This window comes from Macaca nemestrina, chromosome 9 (assembly GCF_043159975.1).
Source record: "Macaca nemestrina isolate mMacNem1 chromosome 9, mMacNem.hap1, whole genome shotgun sequence".
In the NCBI taxonomy this organism is placed as follows: domain Eukaryota; kingdom Metazoa; phylum Chordata; class Mammalia; order Primates; family Cercopithecidae; genus Macaca; species Macaca nemestrina.
This window is the reverse complement of record NC_092133.1, coordinates 80,326,772-80,349,441: the sequence shown is the minus strand read 5'-3', so window position 1 is coordinate 80,349,441 and position 22,670 is coordinate 80,326,772. Positions and strand designations below refer to the sequence as shown.

At 49.4% G+C, this 22,670-nt stretch overlaps 1 protein-coding gene across 1 annotated transcript; it reads right to left on the bottom strand.

The window, feature by feature from the left end:
* Positions 1–8,977: 8,977 nt before the first annotated feature.
* Positions 8,978–20,321, bottom strand: GPR15LG (G protein-coupled receptor 15 ligand). The gene is made up of 3 exons (XM_011766025.3): positions 20,114–20,321; positions 17,094–17,183; positions 8,978–9,591 (listed from the first exon to the last, which is right to left on the bottom strand). Exons 1-3 carry the CDS (start codon positions 20,181–20,183, stop codon positions 9,506–9,508), a joined length of 246 nt encoding a protein of 81 aa, XP_011764327.1. The 5' UTR covers positions 20,184–20,321; the 3' UTR covers positions 8,978–9,505.
* Between the last annotated feature and the right edge of the window lie 2,349 nt (positions 20,322–22,670).

Sequence of the window (22,670 nt, the reverse complement as noted above, 5' to 3'; positions counted from 1 at the left end):
GACAGACTTGCACAGAGCTGGCCAAAGTAGATCTGAACTGCCTGAGAGGCGTGAGATCTCATTCCTGGAGGATATTTACACAAAGCAAGGCACTATTGGGGTCCTGGATGCTGATAACTTGAAGACACAGGTAAGCCCAGGAAGCTTTTTGGCTGCTGGTAAAACTCCCTGGGCTAGACCCTCATTCTCCTGCTCTGACACTGGAGGGTGCTTGGAAATGCAGCCTGTCCTCCTTCTCTTGGTTGGGCCATTTATGGGGGGGTGCAGGGTGGTCACTTCAAGCCCAAGCCAGGTCACTTCCCAGGATGCCCTTGGGTGGCTGTGTTCTCAGATAGAGGAGACCCCTCTTCTGTGTGCTCCTGGGATCCTGGGAGAGGTCTCCACAGCTGAGGTCTCAGCATTTCCCCCTCTCCCTGCCAGGGGCCTTTGAGGGAACAGAGCACCCCCCATCCCTTGGTCTAGCCCTACCTGATCTACTGTGAGCAAGGGTCAGGGATTTGCAGAGAAGAAGGAAGATGAATCAATGGTCTTAGAATGTGCAGCAGTTCTCAGGCCTAATTGGCCAAAACCCTTGTTGAGTCTCCTCGGGCTTGGCTCTTTTGCTGAAAAGACACACTTTAAATTGCACAGACATTTCTGAATCTGCTTCACAAAGTGCTGGGACAAAGCTAAGGCAAGTATTCTGCAAGTCCGATATAGGGATGTGGAGACTTAGGCTTGCTGTGGATTTCCCAGGAGCCAGAGGCAGAGCCAAGATGTCTCGGTGTGCTGAGAAGAGCCAGCTTTCCCTGGGTCCTGTTAGCCCTGCTCCTCACCAATCTAGGGCTGTTGATTTCTCTCTCCTCCATTCCCTCTATCAACAGCCATGCACTGGAGAGGGAAGGGGAAGGAGTAGCCTACACGCCATACGCGCCTACGCACATTCTCCCATATTATCTTATTTGACCCGCACCACACTCCCAATGTGATTTTGTCTGCTTTACAGAGGAAGGAGATGTTCTCATTGGCTGTGTGAGTCCAAGCAAGTGACTTTCCCTCTCTGAGGTGCAGAGCTTGGATTCATGGATTCACATACAGTTTGGGTTGGCTCCAAAGTTCAAACTCTTTTTTTTTTTTTTTTGAGTCGGAGTCTCACTCGGTCACCCAGGCTGGAGTGCAATGGCACGATCTCAGCTCACTGCAACCTCCGTCTCCTGGGTTCAAGTGATTCTCCTGCCTCAGCCTCTCAAGTAGTTGGCATTACAGATGCATGCCACCATGCCCAACAAATTGTTTTTCTTTTTTTTTTTTTAATAGTAGAGATACGGTTTCACCATGTTGGCCAGGCTGGTCTTAAACTCCTGACCTCAGGTGATCCACTCACCTGGGCCTCCCAAAGTGCTGGGATTACAGGCATGAGCCACTGTGCCTGCCCAGTTCAAACCCTTTTCATGGCAGAAGTAGATGATCTTGAAGCTACTGAAGCTTCAGCTTCTGGGCCTCTCACTTACACATCACACATTCCTTCCAGAGTTCCAGTTTTGTATTTTGCTTTGTATTTTCTTCTTCTTTCTTCTTAGAGATGGGGTTCAGGCTGGCCCTGAACTCCTAGGATCAAAAGACTCTCCTGCCTCCGCCTCCTGAGCAGCTGGGAATACAGGCAGCACCATTACATCTGACTTCTATTCTTTTCCGAGAAAGACCCTCCACACCCCCCACTCCAGCTCCTGCTGCTTCTTTCAGCTGTACTGGGTTTAGATCTGCTAACGTGACCAGCTGCCCAAGTTCGCCTGGGACTGAGGGTTTCCAGGGATGCAGGACTTTCAATGCTAAAACCAGCAAAGCCTAGGGTAACCTGGTATTTGGCGGTCACCCTAGATACAACCCTGTCCTCAAATCACCTAAGGACCTGGGAAAACAGCAGCTCTTTATGGTGATTCTCACCATGGACCCTGATCTTGACCTTGCAGTGTGGAGGGTCTTGGTTTGTCAAGGCTCAGTAGGACTCATCTGTCATGAGACATGGGACTTGGCTGTCACCTACAGAGCCTGGGCAGCCTCAGGGACACCAGTCACCCTGTCTTGCAAATGCCCATCACCCCTGAAGGGTGGTGAGCTCCCTGTCTCCTGGGACCTCCCTGCCATGGTACCTGCAGTGCAGTACCACATAGTGTCATCTTAAAGTCAACTTCTGACAGCTCTTCCTCTGGTGGATGGACCTCTTCCTCTGCTCCAGCTATTGATAAGCAAGAAAGTGCGTGTCAGCTGTTAGCCTGGGCACGCGTGTGTTCTAAGTCTGCCAACATGCCAACTCAGGCTCACGTGTACATCCGTGTCTTTGCCTTTATCTGATCTACCTGAGTGTGCCAACCCAAAGTCCCTTGCCCGTGTGCATAGACACAAATTCACACAGCTGCCCACAAACATACACACGAGTCATAGTCCCATTTGTACACACATACACACATATCCAACAATGTGTGAATCCACTCACGTCTTATCTCCACACATAGACACACGTGCATACCTGCACTGACAGCAGTTGGGCCAGGTGCCTTCCAGGCTCCATCTGGTACTGAGGATGTGGTGAGCAGCACGTGCCTGCGATTCAGGCTCATTTCCTGACAATATGAGGAGGGAGCAAGTCAGGTAGACAGTCGCAGTAGGTCTCTAGTGCCCTGCTTCTGCCTCAGCAGTCTGAGACAGTGATGGTGAGACCATTTGACAGACTGACCTCTGTCCTGGTGTGTTGGCATCCTGAGCTGCTCTGTCCAAAGTTTCAACAAAGTGATTGCTCATGATAAGGAAGTCCTGGCCCAAGGCAGAGTTTGGTACTGAGCTTGACGGAATAGGGTCAGGGTTTCTGAGTAGGCCTGGATGTGTCAACTGTGTACTGGACATACTGTCTCTGGATACAATTCCGTCAGGTACTGTCCCAGTCCAGGTGAGGTCCTGAAGACTCTCGTCTGCAGGTCTGGGCCAGGATGTCCTCCCCTGGCTGGAAATTGAGAGTCCCGCCCCACAGCAGTGTGCTCTGATGTTACTAGCTCAGCTGTGGGCTCAGTGTGCCTGGGGAGGTTGGATACCCATCTACTGTGACATGTGACTTCCCCTGCCCCCTTGCTGTACCCAGGCCAGGTGTAGAGTGGCTGCCTCAGTTTCCTCTGACATGAAGATGGGGTTCCTTTCCTATCTGTCTGAGACCTTGCCTATCTCTTTAACTGAGGGACTCTGTGGTGCCACCTGTTTCCTTACACCCATCTAATAGGTTAGTGGCTCCAGTAACCATTTTGCCCACTGACTGTGACTCCTGGCTTGTATGGGCATTCACATAGGTGGGCAGAGCCTCCTCTAACCCTGACTTTGCCTGTTTCCATCCTACAGTAGTCTCCTGTGCTTTCTCAGCCTGCCACATGACTGAGCCTGAGTAGAGGAACACATCGAAACATCTCTCTCTTTCCAGAAGGTTCTTTTTCCCAGCATACCTCTGCCTCCAAGCAGAACTGCTCCTTATTTGGAACCTCAACAGAGCCTTTAAAAGACTTTAGTAGGCCTGACTCAGTGGCTCACGCCTGTAATCCCAACACTTTAGAAGGCGGAGGTGGGCAGATCACTTGAGCCCAGGAGTTTAAGACCAGCCTGGGCAACACCATGAAAACCTGTCTCTACCAAAAAAAAAAAAAAAAAATTAGCTGGGTGTGATGGCATACACCTGTAGTCCCAGTTACTCGGGAGGCTGATGAGAGGACTGCTTGAACCTGAGAGGTTGAGGCTGCAGTGAGCCATGATTGCACCACTACACTCCAGAGTGAGTGCAGTAAGACCTTGTCTTAAAAAAAAACAGAAAAAGTATTTTGTGCAGTCTGCTTGTGTGTCTCCCCTAGAAGGCTGTGCACCAGGGAAGAGGCTGTGTTTCATTCATAGTGTGTTTCAGCATTAGCATAGGGTCTGGCACAAAGTAGGTCCTCAATGGGTAATTATTTTATTATTGACTGGCTGAATGAATAGAGGAATAGATAGATAGATAGATAGATAGATAGATAGATAGATAGATAGATAGATAGATGATTGATAGATAGATAGATAGATTTTTTTTTTTTTTTTTTTTTTTTTTTTGAGACGAGGTCTGGCTCTGCACCCAGGCAGGAGTGCAGTGACATGATCTCTGCTCACTGCAACCTCCGCCTCCCAAGTTCAAGTGATTCTCATACCTCTCCCTCCCGAGTAACTGTGCGCCACCAGGCGTGGCTAATTTTTTTGTATTTTTAGTAGAGATGGGGTTTCGCCATGCTGGCCAGGCTGGTCTTGAACTCCTGACCTCAGATGATCCGCCCACCTCAGCCTCCCAAAGTGCTGGGATTAAAGGAGTGAGCCACTGTGCCCAGCCAAATAGAGGAACATTGAATGAATGAATGAATGAATGAATGAATGAATGAATGAATGAAGAGACATCTGACAATGTCATAAGCGTTGGTTCCTGGTCGTGACCTTTGTCATGCTCCTTATCCATCCATCCATAAATTGGCAGAGTGGAGCAACCAGGGGTATACACTGAAAATCCCTGCTGAACCAGGCAGGAAATGGAAATGTGTGAAATGGCTGGGTGAAAGGCAATAGGGAGTGGTGGAGACTATGGCACATATATAAATGTTTACATTCACAGCATATTTAAACATTGAGTTGAAATTCTTGCATTTAATGTGGAAAGGGACTTCTCAGAGTGGACATTTTATAATTTGACACCGTCCCCCATATTCTGGTTGAACTTTGCGTGTCCTGAGGGACAGTGTAGTTTAACTGAGGTTAAAGAGCAGATGAGTGCCAAAGACCTCTTCCTGAGATGGAGCTGTTGATAGCATGAGTCTGCTCATTGCTTCTAGAGCCACCTACATGTTACCAGGCTCCTAGTAAATGGGCAAGGTCCAGCCATGGCTGGGGAGACCAGACTTGAGCCCTGGACACACCTATGCTCCCAAAGCAGGGAAAATGCCGCAGAGTCGGTAAGGGGAGTCACTGTGTGAGCATTAACTGGCCAGGGTATGGCCCCTGCAGGGCTCCAGAAGGTGGTTTACCATTGGCTATTTGCCCAGAGATGAGCTGGGAGGTGCGATAGACAGTTTTAGCCTCATTTTACAGATGGGGAGAAACTCTGAGAGGTCATCTGACCTCCCCAATGTCACAAAGTGGGTGTATGACAGAGCCATCATATCATCATATGAGCCCAAATCTGATTTTGAAGCTCATGCTCTATCAATTACAGCGGTGTCCCACCCTTTCAGGGAATATGGACCCCTTCAGTTGCCATGGAGACTGTACACTTCCTCTATTGGTGGTACTGTAACCTGCAAACTGGTCTAGATTCTTCAAGAGTCAACCAGGGCAACATAAGAATTCCACTTTTATTATTTTAAAGCCACTTCCAGATGTTTGGGTTTTCTCTCCAAGCTGGAAAAAATGTTATTCACAAGAGTTTACCTTTAGTCTCAACCTCCCTTTTAGAGCAAAATTCTTCCACTGCTGAGAAAGTTACTTATTTATTTATTTTGAGAAGGAGTCTTGCTCTGTTGCCCAGGCTGGAGTGCAACAGTGTGATCTCAGCTCACTGCAACCTCCGCCTCCCGGGTTCAAGCAGATGCTGAGAAAGTTTAAAAGTGTATGTTGCAAGTTTTTTTTTTTTTTTGAGCCGGAGTCTCGCTTTGTCACCCAGAAGGGAGTGCAGTGGTGTGATCTCGGCTCACTGCAAGCTCCGCCTCCCAGGTTCCTGCCATTCTCTTGCCTCAGCCTCCCCCTGAGTAGCTGGGACTACAGGCACCCGCCACCACGCCCGGCTAATTTTTTGTATTTTAAGTAGAGGCAGGGTTTCACCGTGTTAGCCAGGATGGTCTTTATCTCCTGACCTCATGATCTGCCCACCTCGGCCTCCCAAAGTGCTGGGATTACAGGCGTGAGCCACCGCGCCTGGCTGCATGTTGCAAATTTTGAAGGTGGTCAGTGAGAGTGGGAAGGAAAGTTTTTGGCATTTCTGAGGGAAGCAGCACCTGCTCCCAAGGAGCCACGGCCCTCTAGCTCTGCATGAGCATCTCTGTTGGCCTGGGAACCCATCACAGGCTTTCCGTCCCTCCTCAGAAGGGCAGATAGAACAGGCTGGGGTGGAGCAGGTGCAGGGTCCTCTGCTCCTTTTATGTTCTCACCTTTGACCTAGGCTGTTTTGAGGGGCTGGTGTCCCTTGAGGGCCTCTTGGGGTCTTGGAGTCGCTGCTCATACAGCTCATATGGCCCAAGGCCAGCCTCTTTGCAGCACCATTTCACTGTGAGTGGCTCACAGCCGTGACCCTGCAATCCTGGCCCTCAGAGAAGGTGCTCCTTCTTTCCCACAGGCCAGGCTGTGTCTTCCTTTTATTTGCGTGTATTAAATATCTGGTCTTCCTCACCTGCACCCCTCACAGAGGCTGAGGCTTCTAGAACTCTTGCTCCCCTTCCTCTCCATGGTTCCCAGAAGGAGGTCAGCTCATCAGTGGGGAACACGGCCTTTGAGTCTTCCTTTTGGTTGACTCTCCAGCACACATGTTTAATTTTTTTGTCTGTGGGTTTTTTCTTTACTTTTTGGGCTTGGGGTGGAGAAGAGAGAAGGGAGAGAAGGACACAGAAATGGCCAGCTCTTGCATTGCTGCTAGGTGATCCACCTTGCCAAAGGAGCTCCTGGTGAGGGTCTGACACAGCACGGAGTTCCCAGTGTGGACCTGTTAGCCCCGCAGCTAACACGTCTCCAAAGCCTCTCCACTGCTGTTCTGAACACCCTAGCCTTGGCCCTTGGTGCCACACTTGCCACTCCTGCCTCAGCTCCCTTCCTTCTGTCTCTTAATGGCCCTCTCTCATGGCATTCTCTCCTGCTTACTGAATCTCTGGTTTTTCATTGCTCTTAAGATAAACCCCAAACACTGAGAACTTTCCAGGCCCTTCCCTAGGTCCCGGCTGAACCCTCTGCTTCCCTTTTGTCCTGATGCTGCTGTCCAGTTGCTGACTTCTCCTTCAACACTCATGCTTCCTGCCTGGCCCTTGCTACATCCTTACTTCACCCCAACACACACATACACACACACCACACACACACACCCCTCACCACACACTCCAACACACACACACACACAATCACACAGACACCACAGACACAAACACACCACACAAATGCATCACACACACAACCATACACCACATTCACACACTGCATCACACACAACGCACACAACACACCACACACATTACACACATACACCACACACACCACACATCACACATGCCACACACACACCATACATACCACAAACAATATCCACAAACCACACATCCACCATACAGCACACATACACCACACACACACACAAACCACATGCCCCAACACACACATGCATCACACAAACACCACACACCATACACACACAAATAACCCACACACAAACCACACACCATACAAATGCATCACACACACCACACATCATACACATCACAAACACACACCACACATACAACCATACACCACATATCACACACACCACACACAACACAACACACAACATATTACACACATACACCACACACCACACATTACACATGCCACATGCACACATACCATACATACTGCAAACCACACATCCACCATCGACCACACATCCACAACACACATCACACACACTGTATAAACTACACACACGCTAGAGACATACATATTGCACACACACCACAAAGTCCATACTGTCACACACACAGCACACATCACACACACATCACATATACACATCCTATACCCTCACATACACATCACGCACACACATTGCACACCATACACACACACCATTCACCACATACACCACACAAACCCCCCTACACCTCCCACGTCCTCCACACCCCTCTGCACACCCCACACACACACACACACACACACACACACCCTGCGCCCCTTCTCTGGCTGGCCTCTGCTAAGTTTGAGCAGTCTTTGCATTCCCTCTCATCTTCCACTCCTTCTCCTACAGTCCCAGCCCTCTGTTCTTACCTGGGTATCCCACAACTTTGTGGAACAAATGATTGCCTCTCAGACATCAGGGACCATATTTGTTCATCTCCGAGCCTCAGAACCCAGCTCAGGGCCTGACAATTACTACCCCGGGATAGATGAACATGGAGATTAGAGGACCTGCTCAGAGGGCAAGTAGGCAGGTGTGAAGTGCAGCAAAGGGCCTGGAGCACAGAGGGGCTGGGTTCAGGGAAGTCCCCGCCTCCCCTGCTCCACCTGAAGGGGTGTTTATGCCCGTGGTGAACACAGCACTGCAGAGCCTGGGAACGAGTGAGTGAATGAGTGAGCCTGAGAGTGGAACATACGGAAGGGATGTGAAAAGTCTGGCCTGTGACAAGACAGACTCTGACTTGCCCTGGGTACCACTGTCCCCAGAGCCCTGGGCCAGGGAACCTCTGCCCATCAGCCCAGAGGGGGCCTGGCGTTCTCCTACGCGGCTGTGGAGGGTGCAGCGATGGGGCTTCCAACCTTGCTGTGAGAATCGGATTAGAAGGGAGCTTTGTTGAGAGATAAGCTGCTCAGACCTGAGCCATCTGTGCTCTCTGAGCCTCAGCCCTGCAGCGCTGTGTTCACCGTGGGCATAAACACCCTCCCCCAGGATGGGGAAGGAGAGGCAAGGATTTCCCTGAACCAAGTCCCTCGGTGTGCCAGGCCCTTTGCGGGCACTTCACACCTGGCTATTTGCCCTCTGAGTAGGTCCTGTAATCTCAGTTTTCTAGAAAAGACCCAACATGCTCAGCTCACACAAAACACCCTTAGCAGGGCAGGGCTTCAAGCCCTGATGTGCCAGACCCAGGGACTCTGTCCCTGCTCCTCACATAGTTACATTGTGTTGTGGCCAAGAGTGGCCTGCAGGGAAGGCTTTAGGGACAGGTTTGTTCTAGCAGAAAGTTGTGCCTCAGGCTCTATCACTGACCTTGTCAAACAAGGATGTGTCTGCATTGAGTTGATTGATTTATTTATTACTTGTTTGTTTGGGTGTTCTTTCCAGCAGACTCATGTCAGGAGGCTAGGAGGGGATTCCTTGGGGGGTCACTGGATGCTGGTGGTTAAATGCCAGGAGGCTGAATGGACCTGAAGATGGAGGAGACTCTGCAGTCTTAGTCAGCCACCCTTGGGTGCTTGCTACCCTGCACCCTAGCAGGATTGATGGTCTCTGGATGTGTAGCTGTGACCAGTCATGGTGGAATGCTCGGCTGTTTGCACTGGACAGACCCACGTGGTGGCGACTGAGGCCCTGTGGCTGAGGTTGGCTCATGATAGCTCTGAAAGTTGATGGCACAATTGAGACAAGGACATGCAGTTCTTGAACTTTCCCAGGGTCCTTGCAGCCCAAGATGAAGCCCTCCAACATTGTAGCTCACTGTTGTGAAGGCTGAAAGGGGAGATAGGAGGCTGCTGGGTACCTCAGGTGCCAGGTGTGAGGGTCTCCGCTGTCTGGAGTCTTGCTTTGGGAGTGCTACACCTGTGGGAGTGCCCCAGGCACCACCCAAGGGCGGGGCTCTGGCTCAAGCTTGCATGGTTTGCAGAGTCTCACATGATGTCCTGGGAGGAGCAATGAGTAGACAAGAGGGACAAGGACAGGAAGGTGGCAAGGTCAGAGCCAGGTTGGGGGGAGAGAGAGGAAAACACAATTAAGATGCATTTTCAAACACATTTAAAAAAAAATCAAAGCAAGAATTAGATCTTATCCTTTTCCCTAGAGGCCTAGGAGTGGCTTTTCATGGCAAACATGACCAGCCCAGGTTATTTCAGTCCCATCAAAGGGAATCTAATTGATTGGTAGAAGATGAAGAGAAGGTGGATGATCCTAAGTGGAGCCCACCTAAGAGCCTCGGGTCTGGGAGGCCTGTGTCTAATGACTCTGGTAGGAGGGTCTGCACATGGATGTGTGCCCTTGGGCCCCCTGGCTGTCTCCTTCCAGATGGCACATGCCAGGCAATATGTCCCAAAACTACATTTGCATCTTTTGACAAACCAGTCCCATTTATGGGAAGAATCATCCACAAGAAAGAAAAAGCTGCATGCATTAAACTATTCTTTATAGGTTTTTTTTTTTTGTTTTTTGTTTTTTTGTTTTTTTTATTAAGAGAGATAGGAGGGCCGGGCGCGGTGGCTCACGCCTGTAATCCCAGCACTTTGGGAGGCCGAGGCGGGCGGATCACAAGGTCAGGAGATCGAGACCACGGTGAAACCCCGTCTCTACTAAAAATACAAAAAATTAGCCGGGCGCGGTTGTGGGCGCCTGTAGTCCCAGCTACTCGGGAGGCTGAGGCAGGAGAATGGCGTGAACCCGGGAGGCGGAGCTTGCAGTGAGCCGAGATCGCGCCACTGCACTCCAGCCTGGGCGACAGAGCGAGACTCCATCTCAAAAAAAAAAAAAAAAAAAAAAAAAAAAAAAAAAAGAGAGAGAGATAGGAGTCTCGTTATGTTGCCTAGCCTAGTCACGAACTCCTGGCCTTAAGTTGTCCTCCTGCCTCAGCCTCCCAAAGTACTGGGATTACAGGTGTGAGCCACCATGCCTGGCCCATAGTTTTGTTTTTAATTGCAGAAAAAAAAAATGCTTGGAAACAATCTGAATATCCTATAATAGAGAACTTGTTCATTAGTAATGATAATTTGACCAGGCGCAGTGACTCACGCTGGTAATCCTAGCACTTCAGGAGGCTGAGACGGGCGGATCACTTAAGCCCTGGGGTTCAAGAACAGCCTGCACAACATGATGAAACACCATCTCTACCAAAAATACAAAAATTTGCCGGGCATGGGTGCACACCTGTGGTCTTAGCTACTCAGGAGGCTGAGGTGGAAGGATCACCTGAGCCTCGGAGGTCGAAGCTGTGGTGAGCCATGATTAAGCCACTGCATTCCAGCCTGGGTGACAAAGTGAAACCTTGTCTCAATAAATAAATAGATAATAAAATAAAAAATTGGCCGGGCGCGGTGGCTCACGCCTGTAATCCCAGCACTTTGGGAGGCCGAGGCGGGCGGATCACAAGGTCAGGAGATCGAGACCACGGTGAAACCCCGTCTCTACTAAAAACACAAAAAATTAGCCGGGCGCGGTTGTGGGCGCCTGTAGTCCCAGCTACTCGGGAGGCTGAGGCAGGAGAATGGCGTGAACCCGGGAGGCGGAGCTTGCAGTGAGCCGAGATCGCGCCACTGCACTCCAGCCTGGGCTGGGCGACAGAGCGAGACTCCGTCTCAAAAAAATAAATAAATAAATAAATAATTAAAAAAAAAATAAAAAATTAATGATAATTCATGATGATGGAAATGTTTATGGGGACAGAACCCTGTGGTTATGACCACCGCGTAGCAACAAGAAGAAAAACGCTGCAGACTTAAATTGAAAAATGAAAAAATGAGATATAATTAATAAAAAATAAAACCAGGTAAACATGTTTGTACGGAAAGCAAAGGACACACAAATGAATGAGAAGGGTTACTAAGTTATGACCATGAGATTACTTTTTTCTCCTTCTGTTTTCAGATTATTACTATATGCAATGTGGTGTGGTAATTAAGATCATGAAATCTGAAGAGAGCCAGATTATTTGAATTCAAAGCCTGGATCTATCACTTACTTACTGGCTGTGGGACCTGCAACAGGTTACTTAGCCTTTCTGTGCTTTGGTCCCTCATTTGTAGAAGTGACAAGAGTAATACTGTCTAACTTTTAGGATTATTGTAAGGATCAAATGAGTTAGTGGATGTAAGTGCCACACCTAGTAATTGCTATATAAGCACTAGCTATACAAAGAAATACATTTAATTATAATTCATCCATCCACTCATGTCTTAACCACAAATAAGTGATAATATTGGTGTGTTTTTCTGTTTTTTTTTTCTATTGGTAAATGCTTTGCTCTTCCCAGAGTGATAATCTTAGTAATATATAGCATAACTTACTCTTTTCCATTAATATCATTTCATGAGCATTTTCCACCAGCGTTTCTGGTGGAGACACATGATTTCCTGACCCCTGATCCTCCTCCACCTCCTTTCCTCGCCTCAGATCCCAAGACTATCTTCTCTGGCTCTTACAATAAATTTTGTGGTTGACTGGTTGCAAATATGGTTGCAATTCTCCATCTCTCCTTTGCAGTTTCTCCCATCATGATATGGAGTCTATTTACCTGCTCCTAAAATCTGGACTGGCCTTGAAACTTGCTTTGGCCAGAGTGAATGTGGTAGAGATGAAGGCGGGAAGTTCAGAGCCCATATCTCAAGAGGCCTGACGTGTTTCCATTTATATAAGTGGAACTCGGCAGACACCATGTGAACACTCTGGGCTCGCCTGCAGGGAGCGTGGAAGACCACACGGAGGAGAGGCTAGCTGTTCCAACCAAGACCATTCTACACTCACAGACACCAAAAATATGAGAGACCCAGCCAAGATCAGTAGAGCTGCCTATCCAAATCTTAGAAGAATGAGTCCAGCCAAGACTAGAAGAAATACCCAGCTGACCTGTAGACTCATGGAAAATAATAAATACTGCTTTGGGTCACTAAAATTGGGAGTGGGTTGTTCTGCAGCTATGGCTAACAGATATAATCACGAGGAGCAAGACCACGGGTCTGAGGCCCCTCTGATGGAGCCACTGGGCAGGATGGGCTGCCAGTCCTCTTCACCTCCTCCTTTCAAGGGTCTATTTTCTGGGCACTCATGTCCATCCTGGTATCATTGTTGCTGAAAACCTCATGTCCTCAATGGGTAACATTTGTCCATGCAGTCCGAGCCCCTTCCTGAAGGCAGAGACAACCCTATGGTGAGGGAGGAACCTCGCTGTGCCCCTTCCAGCCTGAGTCTCCCACTATGGGCTCAGCCATTTTGCTGGGTTTCAAAAACAGGGAGGTGGCATGGAGCTCTCAGGACCTAGGCAGCCTCTCAGGCTCCAGGCTTCCCTCAGGACCTCCCAGTCTTCCCAAATAGCTTCCTCACAGTGGGCCCAGGATGCATAGAAGGAAGGTGGCCTGACTGAGGCTTCAGGACCATAGCACTTCCTGGCTGGTGGGGCCTTCACAGCCATCATTCTGACCCCAGCTTAAGCCTAAGCAGCCCCTGGGCTTGGGGCTAGTGCTTGATGCCCGTAAAGAGCCAACAGAGTCAGCACATTGAAACTTCCTTTAAAAAAAACCGGGCCAGATGCAGTGGCTCACGCCTGTAATCCCAGTACTTTAAACACTTTGGGAGGCCAAGGCAGGAGGGTTGCTTGAAGCCAGGAGTTCGAGACTAGCCTGGGCAGCATAGTAAGACCCTGTCTCTACAAAAATAGAAAAGTTAGCTGAGTGAGATGGCATGCATCTGTAGTCCCAGCTACTGGGGAGGCTGAAGAGGGAGGATCACTGGAGCCCAGGAATTTGAGGCTGCAGTGAGCTATGATTGTGCCACTGCACTCCAGCCTGGGTGACTGAGCAAGATCCTGCTTCTTTTTTTTTTTTTTTTTGAGACGGAGTCTCACGCTGTTGCCCAGGCTGGAGTGCAGTGGCGCGATCTCGGCTCACTGCAAAGCTCCGCCTCCCGGGTTCCCGCCATTCTCCTGCCTCAGCCTCCCGAGTAGCTGGGACTACAGGCGCCCGCCACCGCGCCCGGCTAATTTTTTGTATTTTTAGTAGAGAAGGGGTTTCACTGTGGTCTCGATCTCCTGACCTTGTGATCCGCCCGCCTCGGCCTCCCAAAGTGCTGGGATTACAGGCTTGAGCCACCGCGCCCGGCCTGTGTCTCATTTCTTTTCTCAAATCTCTCGTTCCACCTAACGAGAAACGCCCACAGGTGTGGAGGGGCAGGTCACCCCTTCATTCAGCAAATCAGCCATTTAGCATGTTGATTTTCAAAGATGGTTTTGTCACATTGACCCAGAGTCCTGGGCCTTCCACATATTGTCATCCCCATGGACCTACCACGGTGCTGAGATATAAAGCAGTGTTCAAGAAAGACACCACAGAATGAGGAGTAGTCAGTATTTAGCAAATGTGTGTGTCATAGCTGCTGCTGTTGGCTCAGGAACATCCTCCAGGCAACCCTGAGTTAATTTGTGTTTCTACAGACAGACGCATGGGCTTTGTCATACATCAGTGAACTGGAGCACACGAGGCCAGATTTCTGGAGCCTGGCACACTCAGCAATCCCGCTGTTGCTTACACAACACCCTGCGAACACTGACTCATCTTCTCCATCCTTGTTGAACCCCAGCATCAGTCCATAAGACACAAGGTGCAACCACCAAGCCTGGACAAGAACGTGCAGGCTTTGGTTGTCAGTGTTGGAATTGCTCATCTCCTGTGCCAGCAGCCCTGGCAGGGCTGGGTCTGTCTCCATAGCAACAGCAGGACATGTTTACAGGGCACTACGTGGCAGGCTTGATGCCAAGTCCTATGTAGCCATGACCCCACTCACTGCTCATCATGGTCCAGTGAAGGAGATTCTATTATCACTCCCTCTTCACAGAGAGGGAGACTGAGGCTTAGCAGTGATGGGTGACTTGCTCCAGGGCACACAGCCAGCGGGCGGTGGAGCTGAGATCCCAGCCCAGAAGGGCTGTTTCCTTCCGGGAAGTCAGCCGTCTGGCCTGCGAGTGCATGTCTTCATACACAGGCTGCAGGAAACTTTCTGTCTACAGGGGAAGAAGTTTGTTGTAGTGGAAAGATCTTGGTTTCTGGCTCTGCCTCAGTTTCTTTCTCAGTCTCGGTTTCCCAATCTATACAATGGTGACAAGACCTCCCCACGGTGGTCTCAAGGATTTAAATGAGATCACATGACAAGGACCCCATACATATGTTTGTTTTGCTCTTCTTGTTCTAAGTTGTTCATATATTTCTACAATGGAATTTTAAAAACATACACACAAAAAGAAATCCAGTCTCAGCACAGGAGCCACACACCTAGATTTATTCTCCCGAAGTAACAAAATTGAGAAAATGGATGCATGTGTACTTGCGCAGGAGTTAACCTGGCCACGTCTCCTGTGCACTGTGTGTGCTTGGGTGTATATCTGTCCATCTGTGTGTGTAGTGTGTGTGTGCTGTGTGTAGCATAGGAGTGTAGTGTGTGTAGTTGTGTAGCGTGTGTGTGTGATTGTGTGTCTGTGTGTAGTGTCTGTGTGTGTAGTGTGGTGTGTGTCTGTGTGTGAATGTATTTGTGTGTGTGTCTGTGTGTATAGTTGTGTAGTGTTACGTATTTGTGTGTATTTATGTGTGTTTGTGTGTATAGTTGTGTGGTATGTGTTTGTGTTTGTGTGTAGACGTATTTGTGTATGTGTCTGTGTGGTATATGTGTGTGTGCTGTGTGCATGTGTCTATATGTGTATGATTGTGCAGTGTGTATATGCATGTAGTGTGTTTGTGTGTATAGTGTGTGTCTGTGTGTGTAGTTGTGTAGTGTGTATGTGTCCGTGTGTCTGTATGTATAGTGACTGGTGTGTGTGTGTAGAATGCATGTAGTATGTGTCTGTGTGTGTAGTTGTGTGGTGTGTGTTTGTGCTGTGTGTGTCTATCACTATACTGTGTATTGTGTGTATATGCTGTGTGTCTATGTGTAGTTGTGTAGTGTGTATGTGTCTGTGCATCTGTAGTGAATGGTGTGAGTCTGTGTGCACATGTATTTGTGTGTGTGTGTGTGGTTGTGTGGTGTGTATCTACTTATGTGTGTAGGTATTTGTGTTTGTGTGTTTGGGTTTGTTGTGTGTGTGTGCGTGGTGGGAGCTCACACACTCCCTCAACTTCCTGCCTCTGAGCAGTCGGTGCAAGAGAGGGGAAGAGGAGGGGTAGGGTGTGTGAGCTCTTGGGGCTCACCTTCACCTCTCTCTGGAAGGTTTTTACCTTCTTTCACAGAACCAGGGGACTGGGGGAGCAGAGCCACAGCCTGCGTTCACCCTGCATCCTTCCTGGGCTAGCACCTCGCACTGGTTCAGCAAGAGGTGTGTGAGAGCTGGTTATTTTTACCCTGGCCAGCTGGGTGTGATTCCAGTTTGGAAGAAGAGGATGTCAACATCTCCGGAAGAAGGTCTGCGGCTGCTCCTGTCTTGCTTCTTCCCTCTGTCCTTCCCCTGCATCACAGCTGAGCATCCCCTTGGTAGCTGGGAAAGGCATGGAGGCTCCGGCGCTGGTCTTGGACCCCATGGGCCATGGTCCCAGAGAAGCAAGTGGAGCTGGGACCTCCTCAGCCTCCTGAGAGAGGGCACTGGGGCTGCAGAGTCCAGGCAGGAGCCCCAGGTTGGTGTCAGGCTGTCTGACTCAGGCTCCACAGCCTCCCCTTGGAGATCTGCCTGTCCCACACACGCTCCAGCAGCCTGGCTCTTCCACCTAGGCTGGGCAACTCCAGTGAATGCCTGCCCTGGCCTGGAGCCCCTGTGCAGGGAACTGGGTGCCCACAGCCCTCCTGGGCTTGGGCCTGTCCGCCACAGGCCTCCCAGTGCCCCCAGGCTCAGAGAGAGGACAGCCTTGCTCTTCTGGGCCTCACCCTGGTCATGCAGCCTGGATGCTGCCTGCTGGCATCTCTGGGACTGCCTTACCTCCTGCCAAGCTGTGGCTCTCTGGATCCTCACGCCCACTGCCCTGCTGGTGACCTGCATGCTGGTCTGAGCCTCAGGTCCACAGGGTCCACAGACAGCCTTGGTCCTTAGCTTCTGGGAGCACCTCACAAGCTCTGTTGCCCTCTGTCTTCCATACCCGCCTCTTGCCCTTCACCCTTGCTGCCTCCTCTGCCTGCATCCCCCACCTCCACAGTCCTCAGCCAGGCTCCTGGCCTTTGCTCAGGTCTCATAAATGTCACCTCCTCAGACACCTCCCACCTAAAGTAAGGGTGTTTCCACACAACGTTTTCTAATTGCACCCTGCTTTCTTTCCATGGTAGAATGTATTCAGTTTAAAATGATTAATTTGTTGACTTTTTAGGGGGAGTTATCAAATTAATCAACAAAACAAAGATGTCCTCCCAGCCAGAGCCTGATGCTAGCCATGGGTGGGGGCTGATCAGCACGTGTGGCTGGTCCCACGGCCACTACAGAACTTCTCCCCCACAGTCTGGACGACGTGCGGGTACTTACCTTTCGGGTTTGTCAAGTTGGGGCTGGGGACTCTGTGGCAGCAGAGCCTGGCTCTCTTGCCTGGCCAGGGCTTGGCATGACGCCTCTTTCCTGAAGAAAGAGAGAGACTGTCCTTAGCAGGCTTGTCTGTGAGTGAGTGAGCTTCCCCTTCCGAGGCACAGGGCTCAGGAATATTTATCCAGAGAAACTCAGGATAAGCCAGGCTATGAGAGGTCCCAGGGAAAGGGTGGGCCTTGTTGTGGTTTACTTTTCAGAAATAACAGTGTTGAGAGACACAATGGCCCCAAAACACATCCTTCTCAGGTTTCTGTCCAATAAGTAGTTTCTTTGACATAATAATTCTCCCCTTGGCAATCTAGTCTAAGAAAATATGCCTGAGCCGGGTGTGGTGGCTCATTCCTGTAATCCTAGCACTTTGGGAGGCTGAGGCGGGCGGATCACTTGAAGTTGGGTGTTCGAGACCAGCCTGACCAACAAGAAACCCCATCTCTACTAAAAATACAAAATTAGCCTGGCATGATGGCACACTTCTGTAATCCCAGCTACTCGGGAGGCTGAGGCAGGACAATCGTTTGAACCTGGGAGGCAGAGGTTGTGATGAGTCAAGATTATGCCATTAAACCCCAGCCTGGGCAACAAGAGCAAAAACTTCGTCTCAAAAAAAAAAAAAAAAAAAGAAAGAAAGAAAGAAGAAAATAAGCCTGAATAAAGGACATATTTTATGTACACATATACCTTTTACCACATAATTCAAATGTGCAAAGTAGGCTGAGTGTGGTGGCTCATGCCTGTAATCCTAGCACCCTGGGAGGCCAAGGTGGGAGGATGGCTTGAGTCCAGAAGTTCAAGAGCAGCCTGGGCAACAGAGAGAGACCTTGTCTCTACAAAAAATTTTAAAAATTAGCAGGGCATTGTGGTGCACACCTGTTTTCCCAGTTACTGGAAAAGCTGAGGTGGGAGGATCGCTCGAGCCCTGGAAGTCAAGGCTGCATTGAGCCATGGTCATGCCACTGCACTCCGACCTGGACAACAGAGTAAGATCTTGCTTCAAAAAAAGAAAAGCACACAATTGTGAACTATCTAAATGTCTAAGCATGTAAATTCATCATAGTACATTCACTTGATAGCAAGTTATACCTGAAAATATCAGTTGATTAATGCTACTTCAACAATCTGCCACAGATAGTTCTAAACGGATAGGAAACTTTATGGGGGAAGATATCTATCCTCATTTAATTGTCACTAGGGTATCACTGGCAACCTCCAACATGTCCAAAAATAGAGGTCTGATAAATTGCATGTCATGGGCTGTGTTTATGAGGAATTCTAATCACTGTTTTCCTTGTTATATATGTGGCACATTTTCATTGCAGAAACTTTGTAAAACAAACACTTGTTATAATCCCACTACTCAGAGATGGCTGCTGCTGACACTGTGTTGTAAATGCTTCCAGAATATCTTCAATCCTAAGTATTTTGGGTGATTATAACAATATATATAGTGATAAATAAAAAAGATATAACCTGGCCGGGCGCGGTGGCTCAAGCCTGTAATCCCAGCACTTTGGGAGGCTGAGACGGGCGGATCACGAGGTCAGGAGCTCGAGACCATCCTGGCTAACACGGTGAAACCCCGTCTCTACTAAAAAAATACAAAAAACTAGCCGGGCGAGGTGGCGGGCGCCTGTAGTCCCGGCTACTCGGGAGGCTGAGGCAGGAGAATGGCATAAAAACCCGGGAGGCAGAGTTTGCAGTGAGCTGAGATCCGGCCACTGCACTCCAGCCTGGGCGACACAGCGAGACTCCGTCTCAAAAAAAAAAAAAAAAAAAAAAAAAAAAGATATAACCTTGAACATACAGAGGTACATCAATTAAGTTTTTAAAATTCTACATGCAAGGAAATAAACAAAATGTTGAACATGGCTACTCTTGAATCATGGAATTATAAGCGTTTTTCTTCTCCTTATATATTAATATAGCTCCAGCTCCCCCCACCAAAAAGTTTAAATAACCATAACCACTAAAACAAAAAACAAGTGTAGGCAGCCTCTAGAGGGTAAGACAAGAGAAAAACGGATTGAAACACTCAGCTAACTGAATCAAGAAAGGCAGCCAGGCGATGTGGCTCACGCGTGTAATCCCAGCACTTTGGGAGGCGGAGGTGGGTGGATCATGAGGTCAGGAGTTCAAGACCAGCCTGGCCAACATGGTGAAACCCCGTCTCTACTAAAAGTACAAAAATTAGTCAGGCTTGGTGGTGGGCACCCATAATCCCAGCTACTTGGGAGGCTGAGGCAGGAGAATGGCATGAACCCAGGAGGCAGAACTTGCAGTGAGCTGAGATCGCGCCACTGCACCCCAGCCTGGGCAACAGAGCAAGACTCCATCTCTAAAAAAAAAAAAAAAAAAGAAAGAAAGAAAGAAAGAAAGAAAGAAAGAAAGAAAGAAAGAAAGAAAGAAAGAAAGGCAACAGAGCTAAATATTCATATTTATAGAGGTAAAAAGATGGTGTCCCCTTCTTCTAAACATGCGTAAACATACCCCACCTCTCCACCACACACACCTTCATTCCAGCTGCTCATGGATATTTTCTGTGCATGAGGTTTTGGGATGTTCAGACTTAGATAGTCTACTAATTAATGTATTTATTTGCCCAACACTAATTTACTCTGCTCCAAGCATGATACAAGTACAAGTACAAGAGAGTGGCTCCAGAAATTCTAGATAGGTAGGACTTAAGCACAATAATCTAGATGAGAGGTTTTGTATATGTGTTTGCATGGTGAATACACCACTTTACTTAGGCTGGGTATGTATTTGGGGGTACAGGGGCTGTGAATGGAGCCCCCATGCCACCTGCGGGCAGTTCCGAACCCCAAACCTATAGGTTCAGGAGCAAGAGCTCGTCTTTCCAGGGCTCAGGACTGCCTGCCAAGGCCTGCCTTCCAACAATTCCTGATCAGAGTCTTCCCAGATGCTGAAATCCTGCTCAGGGACCTGCACCCTGGGGGCTGCCCTACCTTCTGTGGAGAAGACGGAGAAGCAGAGAAGCAGGATGCAGAGCAGGCTGGAAAGTATTAGAAGCCTCATGGTGAGAAGGCAGACTCTCACGTCCTGGGAAGGGAGCTGTGCTGCAGAAGTCCTCCTTGGGGCCACCTTGGACGTTTATAGAGTCATAGAGAGGCGTTTCCCAATGGGCAGGGCCCTGGTAGCCTTGCAATTCTCCTAAACGGTGAAGTCAGCCCCTCCCAAGAGGAAAACCAGCCTTTCGAGATGCAGTTAGTAACCTGTAACACAGAAAGCTGTAAATGCCCAGCCCAGAGAGGTTTCAGCACTGGCTTCAGTCAGTGGTGAGAGCAGGAACCAACTGTCCAGGAAAAGCCACTGTCTAGAGTTGAACGTTAACTTTTAGTGTCAGTAATCATCCTATCAAATGCAGCTCTTCCTGCTCATTCCTCAGCTGTGTCTGGGAAAAGGATCATAAAACCCTTGCAGGTTCTCATCCAAGGATGAGCCTTGAGTAACCAATGAGATGTAGGGAGCACAGGCCCTGGAGTCAGATGACCTGGGTTTGAGTCCTGGCTCTGCCACTTAGCAGTGTGACCTCAAACTTGTCCTTGAATGTCTTTGGATCGGCTTCCCATCTGTGAAATGGGCACAGGACTATCTCTCTTACAAGCCTGTATGAGGCATGTATGAGAAGCCATCTGCATCAAGGTGTTCACACAGCTCTTAAAGGAGGTGAGGCCGCGGCTGGACTTTGATGTTTAAGACAGTGATGAAATGAGAAGGCACTTCAAGTACAGGATCACACTGAATAAGGCCTGGAGGAGAGGAGCCTCTGCCCAGGGCAGGCATGGGGAAAGTCTGACCACAGGTGCAGGAGACTCAGACGCCAGCCATTCGCTGGACATGTGACCTGGGCTGAGCCGTGCACTTGGCTCCAGGGACACAGAAGACACTGTGCCTTGCCTCAAGGAGCTCCTGTTGGTGGAGGAAGCTGTGCAGACGAGTGACTGTCTCACAGCATTGTAAGTGCTGTCTATACTGAAGGAAGGGGAGGTAGGTTGCTCAGTCAGATGAAGTCAGCAAGGGGAGGGAGGGGACGCTCTGCAGAGATGGACTGAGATTGGGTGGGGGATGGCCTGGCATGGTAGGTCAGGTCATGGTGGGCTTCCTGGACCAGCAGAAGAATCAGACTGGCAAAAGGGAGGCTGGGGGATCCTTTAGCCAGGTAGAGACTGTTTCCAGGAGTGCTTTGGGCTCCTTTTCCATCAGAGCGGGTCTGAGTTCCCTTTAATAATAGTGCATGGGTGCCTGAACACTTGCTAGGCTCTGGCCTCAGATGGTGTCAGAGGATCCAGAGCCCCTGGGCCTATGAGAGATGGTGGGTAGGAGGAATATTTTTTGGGAGAAATGAGGATGTTTCCCATGCACCCTGATGAGCCTCTGCCTGGGCTGCTCTCAAACCTCCACTCCCAAACCAGCTCTACTCAACCTTCCAGCCCCAGCTCAAGAATCTCCCTACCTTGAAGCCTTCCCTGGCCCCTGGTACAGGTAGTGTTAATGCATGCTATGACCTTTACCTCAGCCTGCTGTTTGCCACTGGATGGTGGGCTCCTGGAAACTCAAGACCTGAGCCCAGGGCAAATCATGGGCAGAATCCCTGTGAGTTGGGGCAGGCCATGTGAGCCAGTTGCACCTTTATGCCTGGTTGAGCCTCTCTGGTCAGCTGTGAGCAGTGCAGAGCTCTGCAATGTCTTGGGTGTGCTGAAGGTCCACTGTGACACTTGCCCATCTGGCCCCAGGAAGCTGTCATCCGGGAGGTCAGACTTGGGCAAGAGGAGGCAACGCAGCCAAATGCTTAGAGGATATAAGAATTGAGGAGCATGCAAATTCCCTTCCAGCAATGAGAATGCTAAGATGCGTGGGAGGTTGTTTCTATGTTGTTGAGCATGGGTTGGGGGTTGTCCCTGGCTGAAGAAAAAGTGTGAATTTTGGCTGGGTGCGGTGGCTTACACCTGTAATCCCAGCACTTTGGGAGGCTGAGGTGGGTGGATCACGAGGTCAGGAGACCAGTCTGAACAATGTGGTGAAACCCTATCTCTACTAAAAATACAAAATTAGCTGGGCGTGGTGGTGCGTGCCTGTAATCCCAGCTACTCAGGAAGCTGAGATTTCTTGAACTCGGGAGTCGGAGGTTGCAGTGAGCCAAGATCGTGCCAGTGCACTCCAGCCTGGGCGACAGAGCGAGACTCCGTCTCAAAAAGAAAAAGAAAAAGAAAAAAAAGAAAAAAATGTGAATTTTGTGTCATGCACAGAACTGTGCTTGCCCTTGTGACGTGGTGCCCACCTGTCCTTTGCCTTAATAAGGATGAACTTCTTCTTTTTTTTTTTTTGAGACGGAGTTTCACTCTTGTTGCCCAGGCTAGAGTGCAATGGCACAATCTCGGCTCACCACAACCTCTTCCTCCCGGGTTCAAGCAATTCTCCTGCCTCAACCTCCTGAGTAGCTGAGATTACAGGCATGTGCCACCATGCCTGGCTAATTTTGTATTTTTAGTAGAGACAGAATTT